General features: G+C 33.9%; 1 protein-coding gene and 1 pseudogene across 3 annotated transcripts; both read right to left on the minus strand.

Annotated features, from left to right (window-relative positions):
- Positions 1-2,433, minus strand: LOC306849401 (epigen-like). 2 transcript variants are annotated; one of them, XM_079384381.1, is made up of 5 exons: positions 2,187-2,433; positions 1,969-2,067; positions 1,447-1,564; positions 979-1,131; positions 1-778 (listed from the first exon to the last, which is right to left on the minus strand). In XM_079384381.1, the coding sequence occupies exons 1-5, from the start codon at positions 2,224-2,226 to the stop codon at positions 724-726; spliced, it is 465 nt and encodes a 154-aa protein (XP_079240507.1). In that variant the 5' UTR covers positions 2,227-2,433; the 3' UTR covers positions 1-723. The 2 variants fall into 2 exon arrangements, with proteins under 2 accessions (XP_079240507.1, XP_079240506.1); XM_079384380.1 differs by having other exon boundaries at positions 1,447-1,567; positions 2,187-2,389.
- A 2,752-nt stretch (positions 2,434-5,185) lies between these two features.
- LOC306849079 (bifunctional methylenetetrahydrofolate dehydrogenase/cyclohydrolase 2, mitochondrial-like) lies at positions 5,186-12,173 on the minus strand (annotated as a pseudogene). The gene is made up of 6 exons: positions 12,034-12,173; positions 11,452-11,707; positions 10,466-10,618; positions 9,244-9,351; positions 7,373-7,488; positions 5,186-5,301 (listed from the first exon to the last, which is right to left on the minus strand). The product of its transcript is annotated as a bifunctional methylenetetrahydrofolate dehydrogenase/cyclohydrolase 2, mitochondrial-like (transcript).
- Between the last annotated feature and the right edge of the window lie 785 nt (positions 12,174-12,958).

Consider the following 12,958-nt stretch of genomic DNA (forward strand, 5'->3'; position numbering starts at 1 on the left):
CTACATATTGAAATCTTTTAATAAAATAATAGGATCTGCTTTTAATTTTTCAGGCAACTTACAACATGAAACCCTGCAATATATTTACGGTTATTGAGTTTAATAATTCTTGAGCTGAGATCATACAAATCATATTGCAACAATAATTTCAGACATTTTCACTGTTTTCTTTTTTTATTTTAGGTGCAGATTTTATACAAATATGCCAATAAATAAATATCTGATACAAATACATTAGCACAGTTTAGGTTTTATATTTAGTATTATGTTTATAGCTGTGCAATAAATACCTATGTGCACTTACATAATACATTCATAACGGAGGCAGCGTAAGCCATTTGCTTATGGATAACCAAAAAATGTATCTATTTGACAGTTCTACATGCAGTTTTTAAATGACAGTAAATGATTTTTACATTACGGTGCCCAAGTTATAGTATAACTTGCAATTCATGTAAAATAATTGTGTTGAACAACCTGCATTTTCCCACTGTGACAGCTATTGTAATAAATTACATTAATTAATTTGTCCTTTGTGGAATGTGGAGATCGCAAAGTGTTTCTTTGCAATTCTTGCTCCGTTCTCTAGAGGGTGTTGTGTCTCTACTCCACAGTCTGGCCTGTCTTGCTGGTAGAATCAGTCTTGATGTTTTGCACTCCTTCCCGTCTTTTAGGCTGAAAAGCACTTGACTTAAGAGCATAAATTATATCTGGCCAAATAAATTAAACAGAGTTTTCAGAGCCATAGTTCTTGTAGGGTGGTGATGACTTCCGACACCTGTGAAGTATAAACAAGATATTTAAACATTCAATGAATGCTTCAATTGTCACTGATTTACAAAAGTTGCCTGATAATATTACATTTAAAGTTTAGGTAATTAAATATTTCAAAATATATTAATAAATGAAAAATGATCAATAAACAAAGCAGTTGCTACTTGAATAATAAAAGACTAAACGCTGTATTCAGGATTTGACCTTTTCTTTAAACAGCAGTACATCAGTCCGACGATGATTCCCAGTAATAAAACTACACCACAGCTAATTCCAATGACTTCTTCAGAACTAGACAATTGTTGGGTGTCCAAAATAGCATGTTCACAGCGCACACCGCTGTACAATTTGTCACACCTAAAGACAGTAGAAATCACATTTGTTAGCAAGGTCTTGGAATCCATCGTTTAAAGACCAAATGAAATGACTCCAGTTATTTTTCCATATGTTGATTCCTTGTGAAACAGGAAATTTGTGTGTGACATATCTAAGAGATCATCCCATTTTGTAAACATCCACAAGGCTTTATTCACATCACAGCCACAACCCAAGCTTTGCCACTTGCTAGTCTGCTAATCAAACAGACATGAACTAGATAATCAAGACCTGATCAGTGTCATTTGATTGATGGGATCTTTGATGTATTGAGTTGTTTTTGGTGGCTGGTCTCACCGGCAGATGGGGGTGTCCAGGTCTGAGGAGTAGGAACATGCACCGTTGACACAGAATCCCTCATATTCTGGACCGCAGGGCCTTTGAATAGCCAAAACTCGTGGCTCCTCTCCACTTCCTACTGATAGACACCCACACACACCCAGACAGTTAAGTATGAAGGATTGTGATTTTAATGGATAGGCATTCAGACTTGTGTCCACATGCCAAAGAACCTGCATTCTTAGCACAGTGCATATTTGAAATTGCATGTTTGCTCACTTCATATAAAACAAAGGGTCACACTTTATTTCAGTAGCTAGTCCACTTTTAGACATTATACTAACTATAAGTTACTTAGCAACTATAATTAGAGTATATATACAGCGAGAGAGATAATAAATTATATTAAAATAGAAAAGTTCTTTTAACTGTTTTACTGTTTTTTTATCAAATAAATGCAGCCTGGTACGAGACTTTTTTAAAAGACTATAAAAAGTCGCAGTCTTTTGAAATAATTACATATAATGTTGAAGTACTTACCGTTACTGTGTGTTGTGTTGTATAGGATCGCATCCTCTGACTTCTCCTTAGTGTCTCCAAGCCCAGAGAAGACAGCTAACACCACCATCAATCCAAGTACTGATGGAGTTTTAAGATTACATTTTAGTTACTATACTTCATCTTTAAAGTATTAGACAGTCATTTTGTTGTAAGCTCCTTATTATCTATTTTGTGTTATGAAAAGTATTATGACTCACCCTGATAGTGCAAACACCTTTTATCCACTAGCTGTGTCATGCTGTGGCCCAAATACAAGTTCAGTTTGACTGGAGATTCTGGGTTTGTCCGGTTTTCCTCAAACTTCTGCTGCTCTCCAAATGAAAGAGGTTTTTCCCCACAATTTATACCATCCGTTCTATATCCTTTTCTGCGTCACTAATGGTAGCCAATCATTTTAACTAGTAACAGGAACTGCTGTGATTCTTTTACCCATACCTGTACAATGCTCCGCATCACTCCCTGGTCCACAGGCAAGCAGCGTGCACAGGCATGTTTTTGCCCCCACATTTTTTTTTTCAGTGTCCAAAGTATTTGCCTGCAGCTACAAAAACAGGCTTCTGACATAGTTATTGGCACAAGTGATATTAAAGAAAAATCTAATAACAGATACAGTCAAAGTATCATTTTAATGGTTAAATATGTTTTACTCACACTCATGTCCCATTACACTCATGTCACAAGTATTCCCGGAAAAAATAAATAAATAGAATGCATCCTATTTTGGATGCTTTGCACATTTTTACACATTTTATTCTTTTTTGGGTAGTCGCTCTTGTGTGTTTCATTAATTACAATTAAAAAATTACCTTTCTCATGTACTGCAGTCTAAATAACATTTGCCTGTAACTTGTAACCAGCTATTTGACATCATATTTAGCTGTTGGACACAGTGTAGATATATTCTAATTGCCAAAAAATATTTTTAAGCATTTATGTGGAAAGACATAATTTAGCAATGAAATATTTTAAAGATTTGGACAGACCCATTCGGAATATTTATCTCAACAGCAAATTGGATATGTTAAGTATATCACATAACAAGCAACAATCTTAAATTAATGGCACGGTCAACATTCCCAACTTCGGGAACACTTTATTTTAGGGTCTCTTAACTAGTTGCTTATTAGCATGCATATTACTACAATATTAACCATTTATTAGTAGTAATTAAGCACATATTAATGCCTTATTCTGCATGACCTTATTCTACATCCCTAATCCTACCCAATACCTAAACTTAACAACTACCTTACTAATTATTAATTAGGAATTTATTGAGGGAAAAGTCGTAGTTAATAGTGAATAAGTGTTCCCTAAGTGTTACCATAACTTCTAATTTATTTTTTATTTTTTTAAAAATCTGTAATCAGATAGGGGTTTGATGTTGTTTTAAAAATAATAATAATAATAAATTTACACAAGGCAAAAATGAAAAAATCTGTCATCATTTACTCACCCTCATATCGTTCTAAACTTACTTTCCTCTGTGGAACACAAAAGAAGATATTTTTAAGGATGTTGGTAACCAAAACATTTTGGGTATTGACTACCATTGTATTTCTCAAAATGTGTTGTTTTATGCTTCACAGGAGGAAGCCATACCAGTTTGGAACGACATGCGGGTGATGTGAATGATGAAAATGTTGGTTTTTGAGTAAACTATGCCTTTAAATCTGCCATGAGCAGGTTCATTAATGAAGACTCTTTCATTCACAGCTTCTTCTTGTTAACCATCAATATTAAAGAACAGCAAGAATCAAATCCCTTTTTAGAGTCACAGACTGAAATAAGTATATTGATTTCTGAAATGAAATCTTTAGCAATACTAGAGCCTTAAAAAGGGATGGTTTACCAAAAATGAAAGTCCTGTCATCGTTTATTCCCTCTCATGTACTGCAAAAGATGTTAGTCAGAATATCTGAGCGGATCTCTTTCATACAATAATAGCGAGTAGTGGCCAAAAATGGCAAAAAGCACTGTAAAAGTAGTCCATATGACTTCTGCCGTATCTCTTAAATCTCATTCAGATTCGCATATATTTCCACGCCAAGACATGTCACGCCACGTTTGACATTAATGGCGCCAAACGTCATGGTTTTTGCTTGCTATTCTTGAGTTTTACACAGGAAGGGAGGATTTTCATTGAATAATGACTTAAAATTCTGGTCTGTTCCTCATACAAAGATATTATATTTTACAACTTCAGAAGCATGCAAGTAGCACAAAATACTATGAATTCACTTTCAAGTCATTTTTATATTTCTTAGTTTTTTTATAGCACAAAATGTGTCCACAAAATGTCTCTGGGAAACATCGGATATATTGAAATGTATTTTTATTGGAAGTTTGAATGTAAAGTGGCAGTTGGACCCAAAATGCCCCAAAAAAAAGTGTTTAATGTCAATAACATGTCATAAATCACACTAATAAATAAAGCAGAAAATAATATTAAATACTTCATGGGGCTAAAAATCATACATACAAGCTATTTATACCAAAACTAGGATTTTTTTTAACAAAACAAAATGTATGCATGATAAACAATATATAAATAATACCTTAAATAAGTAGATGAATCAATAAATATTAAATACAGCAGCATCCTTGTGTTATTTTTTTTTGCCATTTTGATGTTTTAAATTCAAACTACACTTTTAAAATAATTTCCTGAGAAAATGTATTAATGTCCCATTTGTCTCAGTGTCAACAGATTCATCTGTCAGATATCTGAGAACCATCTATTACACTGCCACAAGGCCACCTGTTGAGCAGCCAGTCAAGTCGGACCGAAACAATCTGTGAGGATGATGCAACTAAGTCTTTTGGATTCACTCATGCATTGTCAGGGAGGTAATGTTACAGTTGCACAGTAAACCCTCCTTATTTTCTCGCCTCTGACAAAATAATAATACTGTAGCAAAGGCGACAGCTCCTTAGAATCAGTGAGGAGGCGTCTCTCTAATTTTTACAGAGTTAAGAAACGAATTAGGGTGTAGTTACTGTCATAGCTATGCATGGCTGCCGTGCCAGCTAGAACGTCCTGTTACAGCTTGCCGATGGGCAGGGAAGGATGTTGTAGAGGAAGCTTGCAGGGGCTTGCGTTTAAAATCAAGATACGGACAAATAATGCCAATTAAACTATCCAGACTGAAGTGCTTGTATCTTGTCCACCCATAATGGCAGGTTTTGTGTTTGTTCAGTATGTTGGAGCATGTTTGGCAGCAGTGACTGTGTTTTTCATTACCATGGCGATGGTCACTGGGCCGACTCCTTCAGGCACAGGAGTGATGAATCCAGCCTTCTCCTTCACAGCTGATTAGGGAGACAAAAGCAAATTGTGTCTTAAATAACACTAAGAGCTCTGCCTAAGCCAAGAATTTCTTTTATACTTCCAAGAGAAAAGAAATCAAACTATAAATTATGTTGCTAAGTGACTTCTAACCAACACACTATGAGCCAAACAGAGCCCGAGAAGGATTGAGACACAATATCAGATACATTGACTGACGCACATTGAGAATTATTATAACAGATCACTCAAAAATGAATGAAATTCTGGCATTCCAAACCCTTACTATTTACCTTCCCTCTTGAGAGAGAGACTGAATTATAAATCATTATTCACTAATCACTGAAAACTGGTTAATTTATGAATTGCATTGATTCGGTTTTCAAGTTAAATCCACTGACTTAACAGCTCAGTGGAGGGACAAACTGGTTTCACACAAAGTTGACTTCAGCAGACTTGTAAAACAGTTTGTTTGTTACTTTTATGGTGATTTTCCACCCTTTTTGAGGCTTGAAGCTCATCACCTTTTGTCATGGTCATATGGATGTGGAATGACATGAGGGTGAGTAATGAATTGGGTCACACTTTATTTTAAGGTGGTTAACAAACCATTAACTATGACTTTGCCACAATAAACTCCTAATTTGCTGCTTATTAATAGTTGGTAAAGCAGTTGTTAAGTTTAGGTATTAGGGATGTAGAATATGGTCTTGTAGAATATGTGCTTTAAATGTACTAACAAACAGCCAATATGTTAATAATAGGCATAATAAGCAACTAGTGAGAATTGGTCCCTATACTAAAGTGATACCAAGAATTGCAAATTCCATTTTTGGATGAACCATATTGGTGTTGCTATTGTTTACTAAAACCTAAAACTATTAAAAATTTATGTTTTCATTAATTAAAATAATGCTGAATTATATTATAAATATTATATGAAAAACTTTGAACTACTATCAAGTCAATAAAATTATAAATTACAGCAAAACAATAATTAAATAAAAATAACAAGAACACAACAAAATTACTAAAACATTAAATTAAATCTAAAATTGAAAATATGAAAATACAAGTAAATTCTAAATATTAATAAATACTACAATAGCAGAGGCACGTGCCCCCTCAGATTTCTGAGCCAAATAGATTTTGAATGCAGCTTCCAAAAGACAAAAAATAGCCAAATAATATTTTGTATATTTGATACAATCACACCAGTGTGATTAGATCGTTCAGTGCGGCACAGCATCAGCTGCTAAATTCAAATCTGCGATCGCACTTTGGCGAATTCTCTCATCAGAAACAACAAAGTGCAGATGTGCGTTCGAATGTAGGCTAAGGAAGATATTAATTTCACAGTATAAAGAGCTTCAGTGATTTAATGGGAGTTTTTGAGAGTGCCTGAACTCTGGCTAGACTGAATGAAAATGTTCTTTGACAATGTAAATGTTCTTTGCTCTCTGTAAAATGAAAGTGTTATAACTAGCAACTTATAATATTGTTATTTAAAGGTGCAAAATACATTTACTTACACATATTTGAGAATCAAGATATTTCCTCATATAGGCTAGTTAACACATTTGGAAATATTTCGAATAAAAAGGAAAAAAATACAAATAAAACATAAGCCTATATCAGTTATCACACCCCTCCCTAACCCCCAACCCGAAACCAACCGTTCACAAACTCATTTACAATCTTATTAAATGATTATTATTTATACATACTATAGACTACAGTTTTAGAATAACAGAACACAGGTTTGAATAAAATACAGATAATGTTCAAACTCATGCAAACTTTATTCGTATTGTATTTCTGAAAAAAATATCTGACTTAATATGTTGCATAACCAAAGTCTAAGTAAATGATAATACAGTCAGCTAATCATTATTACAAAACGAACATGGCTTGCTGTACATTATCCTACTTATTACGTGGCTACTTGCCAAATTAATAAATACCTGGACGTAATAAATTAATAAATTATACAGTTTAGCTGTCATTACACAATGATATTTGACCACAGAATGCAGCTATTGACCAATCAAAATTGAGTATTCTAGACAGCCATGTAATAATATTACAGAATACCTGACCAGGACACAAAGAGATGACCTGCAGCCGCAATCACTATATCAGCCAGACTGGCAAGTTCCTTCAGTCGTAGTAGAGGAGTGCATCTATGAGCCATGATACCGTGGCATCACCTGAAAGATATAATACTCATGAGGAGTATTTATTTATTAGTTTATTTAATCGTTGAATGTAATATATGTTTTTAGTTAGTTAACAGTTAAACAGTTTCAAATTTAACATTTGATTGCCATGCACACCTTTCCAGTATATCATTTCCAGAAAATCAATGTTAAAACATTTAAACATTTCATAGTATTTAGTTATGTGCAGGCACCAGGGGATTCATGCCATTTTTAAAGTGCCAACTCCCATCTTTTGTTCATTCCACACATTCTTTTACAAAAACTGTTCATGGTTTGTGGTTTCTGCTCACCAGCAAGAACATTCATAAGCAGAAATTCCCAGAATGTGTAACTGTACACCACCACATCAACTAAAAGCTATCAAATTTGGCTAATCACAGGTTATATTCAGTGGAATCAACATGGCTCCACGGGTGTCGTAACTAAAACTGACGGGAATGATTACTTATAATGCAATACTCATCCTGTCACAGAACCTCAACATTAGACATATTTAAGTCTTTTACTTTATTTTATTCATATTTTAAGTTTCTTCAGATAATCACAGGTTCACCTTTTATACTATAAGGCTATGAGTCACAAAAAACGGAAGCAGAAATGATTCAGGGCTGCTTCTCTCATGAAAGGAATTTCATACGTTAGAGCACACACCTACAATCAAATTTCACAACTCACTTCAAACATTGCATTTTACCTGTTGAAATCATCAAAATCTTGCACAAACCTAATCCTAATCACCTTTAAACAAAACTTGAGTTAAAACATGAACTGATCTTGTTTCTGGAGACATGCCAATCAAAAGCCATGATCAAACATTTTTCAAGGTGAGATAACTATTCAACTATTACAAAACAATTCAACTATTATAAAAAAACTACTCAAAACTATTTAGGAATAATAGGTTCAAGCTAATATTTTAATCACTGTTTAATTCAATACAAAGTAATAGGGATTTTTGAAAACAACGTGTTTACTTTGCATGTCATTATTTGTATTCTGTTTTCACATGCAGTATAAGTGGATTTTAAAACAAACAATATACTACTGCCTATTATATATTTGATATATAACTACATGGTTAAGGATGAATGTTGTTTTCTCAGCAGTTTTCCATTACTGCTTGAGAAGGTTATTACAGGTTATTGGTAAAACGTTTATTTTTGATAGTAATCATGTGACAGCTTGCGTCATCAGCGGCAGCATCCAGAGTTCATTCTGTGAATTTGTCATTCGCAATGATCTCACTCCCCTTCAAAGTGAGGTGACTGGGTTGTAGATTATTGATTGAAATTCTGAAAATGTGCCTTTTGAAAACATCGCAATAAAAAAAAACAGCAAAATAAAAACAAAGTTTTACTTTTCATAGAATGATCAGTTTGCTGTAACTACTTGTACTTTCAAACCAAACACTGTTGATAAAAAACAACACTACATTCATCTTAAAATCTTTACATTTAAATCTTTGCATTCGGCTTTCCTTGTCTAGGTTTTTGGAAAATGTAAGTGCTGGTGTAAATTCTTAAACGTAAATGTTCATGAATATTGTAACAAGTAAAAAATTATTATAAAAATAAAATAAAAAAGGGTTAAAACTGAATATAGTGCAATGTGAATTGTAGGATGCTGCTTGGCACTCCAACTGCAAGCACATCTATTTATACTATATAAGACTTCAAAAATAAAAATACTAAATACTAAAAAAAAATAATAATAATAATAATAAGGTAATGACAAAAATCTCACCTCCCGGCCGTTCATGGTTTCTATCCGAATGCAGCAGCATTGCGATAGGCATTCCTACATTCTTGGAGCGCCCAACAACAAGCTCATTTTTTCCAACTGTTTCAATGCCTGAAAAAAGGGAAATTCACTAGCATTCAAAAGTTTGTAATAATTCATATTTTTCAGTGTTTTTAAAGGAAGTCTCCTATTTTCACCAAGTTTGCAGTTAAAATGAATTGTGATATTGTGAAATATTATTACAATTTAAAATAAAATAACTTTTCTATTCAAATATATTTTAAAATATTTATTTCCTGTGATGGCAGACCTACGTTTTCAGCAGCCATTACCTCAGTCTAATCATTCTAATACGCTTTGGTACTCAAGAAACAGTTCTTATAAGTATCAATGTTAAAAATTGTTTTTGCAGCTTAATATTTTTGTGGAAATGGTGATACCATTCAAAAGTTGTTGTTTTTTAAACAAACAAACAAACAAACAAACAAACAAAAAAACCTCTTATTCAGCTTATTCATTTGATCAGTAACAGATCAGATCAGATCAGAACAAGTAACAGTAAAGGCTATGTTAGAAAAGATTTCAAATAAATACTGTTCTTTTGAGCTTTCTATTCATCAAAGATTCCTGAAAAAAATGCATTGGAGTTTGGACAAATATATTAAACACAGATAATAATATCAACCATTATTAATAACTGATCACCAATAATAATTAGCAGCATATTAGAATTCTTAAGGATCAACTGAATACTAGAGTAATGGCTGCTCATCATAGAAATAAATTAAATTTTAAAATATATTAAAATAGAAAAAAAAAAAATTGTGACAATATTTTACAATAATTAATGTTTGTATCTTTTAATAAAAGAAAATGTAGTCTTGGTAAGCATAAGAGACTTCTTTCATAAACATTAAAAAAATGTTAGGTATCCCAAACTTTTGACCGCCAGTATAAAATTTGAGTAAACATTTATAACTCAATTTCACAAATGCCCATGGCATGGAAAAACCATCAAAATACAGATATGATTGCAAAGCAATGTTTTCAAATGTGTAAGTAATATAAACTGACATCAGATACTGTTGTTATACCTGCTGCTAACTAATATAATCATAGAGAACTCAATCACATCTCTGCTGGGGATGCAATATGAGATGGCTGAGAAACTATTCTACAACTCAAAGAAGATTTTAATGTCAGTTCTCTGAAAGCTATCACAAACCCGTTCTTCTGATGATTTCCCACACTGCCGCTGCTGTGGCTGGCACCATGCACCTCTGGCCCAAGCAGAGTTTCCCAATATTTACTATGTGAAATCCAGCGACGTTTTTTTCTGGGGCGACAGCATTGCATATGGCTCTCTCGTTGATGTGCTCTGACAGAGAGAGTTACATTCAAAATATGAATTCACTATTCCAAACCTGATCCAGATACATTCAGCAAGTTGTGGTTTTATTATAGCTAAGGAAAAAGAAAACTACAATACTTTCCCCATTAGATTTAGCTTGTTTCACTAGAGTAAAGATCCTAGCAATGAATGACCCTATTTTTATCCCAATTCCAAGTTTACAATGACCATTTTTCTCAGAATTTTGAATTTACATCTCACAATTGTTTATCGGTTTTAGCCATGAAAAAAAAGGTAATTGCAACTTTTTATCTCACAAGTCTGGTTTTCTTGTAACTGCGAGTTTATATCTTGCGATTTTTACAACTCAGAATTGTGATTTTTTTTTTTTTAAAGTCAGAATTGCGAGATAAAAAGTTGCAAATACCTTTTTGGGGTTTTTTTTCTGTAGTGGAAACGAGCTTCCGTAAATATGCAACACTGTTACATCTGTTGTAATAAAAAAAAAAAAAAAACTAAACAAATACAACATCAGTATGTATTTTTGTTTTTAGCATTTTAATTAAGATTATGTTCATTTAAAGTTCATTTAAATAAAGACTTATATTGGGGGGGGGGGGGGGGGGGGGCGCTCTAAGTTTGCAGAGGCCCCCTAGTGGACCTCTTACTGAGAACCATTGCTTACATATTAAAGTAGGGATGTCAAACTCAGTTCCTGGAGGGCCACAGCCCTGCAGAGTTTTGTTCCAACCCTACTCCAACACACATACTATGCAGTTTTCAATTAAGCCTGAAGGACTTGATTAGTTGGATCAGGTGTGTTTAATTAGGGTTGCATCTAAACTCTGTAGGGCTCTGGCCCTCTAGGAATTGAGTTTGACACCCCTGTATTAAAGCGCTGACGTTTATATTGACTTTGTGTGTTGCTCACCAAGCAGTGAAGCTGTTCGGATTTTGTTTCTCACATAAGTGTGGCTGGCATGATCATCTCCCACCAGGATGACACTAAGATGAGGTCTCCTGTTGCCTTGGGCCACTAGTTTCGCTATATCGCTCTGGACTTCTTTATGGATCTGCAGAGCAAGTTCTGTCCCTGAGACCACAGTGGCAGCATGTCTGTGACAAACATAACATATATGTAACAATACACTATGACAGACACATGGGAAAATGACCAAAACCGTTATAATCTATTTATAACACTGCTTAAGCATCTCATTGACAGTATCGATGACACCCACATGGTGGCGGAATATTCAAACACTAAATGTATTTGCTGAATGAATCGACCTTCTCAAGCAATGCCCTGTATGTCATGTTTGTATAGATACAGACTCTACAAACCGGATGATATGCTGCTCCGGTAAGAAAACACGCGTGTTTTGCATATGAATGCATGCAAGCTTTGTTTATCTACACCAGGGGGGAAATTCAGTCCTAACCTTTTCAGTGACTGACAAAAAGGGCTTCTCCGGTTGACTGTTTTCAGATTAATCCATCGTTTTGATCGACAATGCTGGAAATATGATGTTAATGTCTGTATTCTAGTATAATTCACTGTTAATGCAGTGGAAGCTGCCATAGTAACTGATCACCTGCTCCTCCTCACAGCTCGCGCGTCTCGACGCGTCATACTCAAAACAAAACTATTTCCGGTTCTGTGTTAAAAAGACGTTAAACGTCTGCAAACCACAATTCATCGCATTGTCTCTATGTGATATAAAAGTCCAGCATAAAAATAATATTTTCATGAATACACGTAGCAGGAAATTCCGCAAAAACCTGACCTAAAAGTCGGCACAGATCTGAAAACAGCCAGAGCAGGCAAAAAGCCAGACATGTGATATATAGATCATGTCAATATAATCTGAATATATTCTAACCCAAATTATTGAAATTCTGAAGTGAATGCAGTTATTCAAACTTAGTTTTGGAGCTTAAATTAGATTAATTCATTTATACGTATTATATATTATTGACTGTATTTGTAATTTTTTTAAAAAAAAGAGTCTTTCAGTTTTTAAGACTTTATTGATGGAAATCCACTATTTTATAATTCACCTATATTGCCAGGGTTTTCCATGACCGTGGGAAACCTGTATTATTTTACTTAAACTATTGCTGTCTTGTAAGCACTAGTTTTTCCTTCAGGAAATGTAATCTGGATTGTATTATGTATTGAAACTCAATAGGCCTACAGTGTTCGCTTTGACACATGTCTATTAGTTTGTATGAGATACTATTAAGCCCACTGGATAACTGTGTGAGAAAATACAACATATCAGTGTACGTACATGTATGTGTGTGTGTGTGTGTGTGTGTGTGTTTTAAATTTAGAATTATTCCATATCCTGATCATTTGATTAA

Source organism: Barbus barbus (genome assembly GCF_936440315.1).
Source record: "Barbus barbus genome assembly, chromosome: 29".
Lineage (NCBI taxonomy): Eukaryota > Metazoa > Chordata > Actinopteri > Cypriniformes > Cyprinidae > Barbus > Barbus barbus.

Coding starts and splice junctions, on each gene's coding strand:
- LOC306849401 (XM_079384380.1), bottom strand. CDS start 2,226: ATGACACAGCTAGTGGATAAAAGGTGTTTGCACTATCAGG. Junction 2,068..2,186: donor AAGGTGTTTGCACTATCAGG/GTGAGTCATAAT, acceptor AAACTCCATCAG/TACTTGGATTGATGGTGGTG. Junction 779..978: donor TACTGCTGTTTAAAGAAAAG/GTCAAATCCTGA, acceptor TATACTTCACAG/GTGTCGGAAGTCATCACCAC.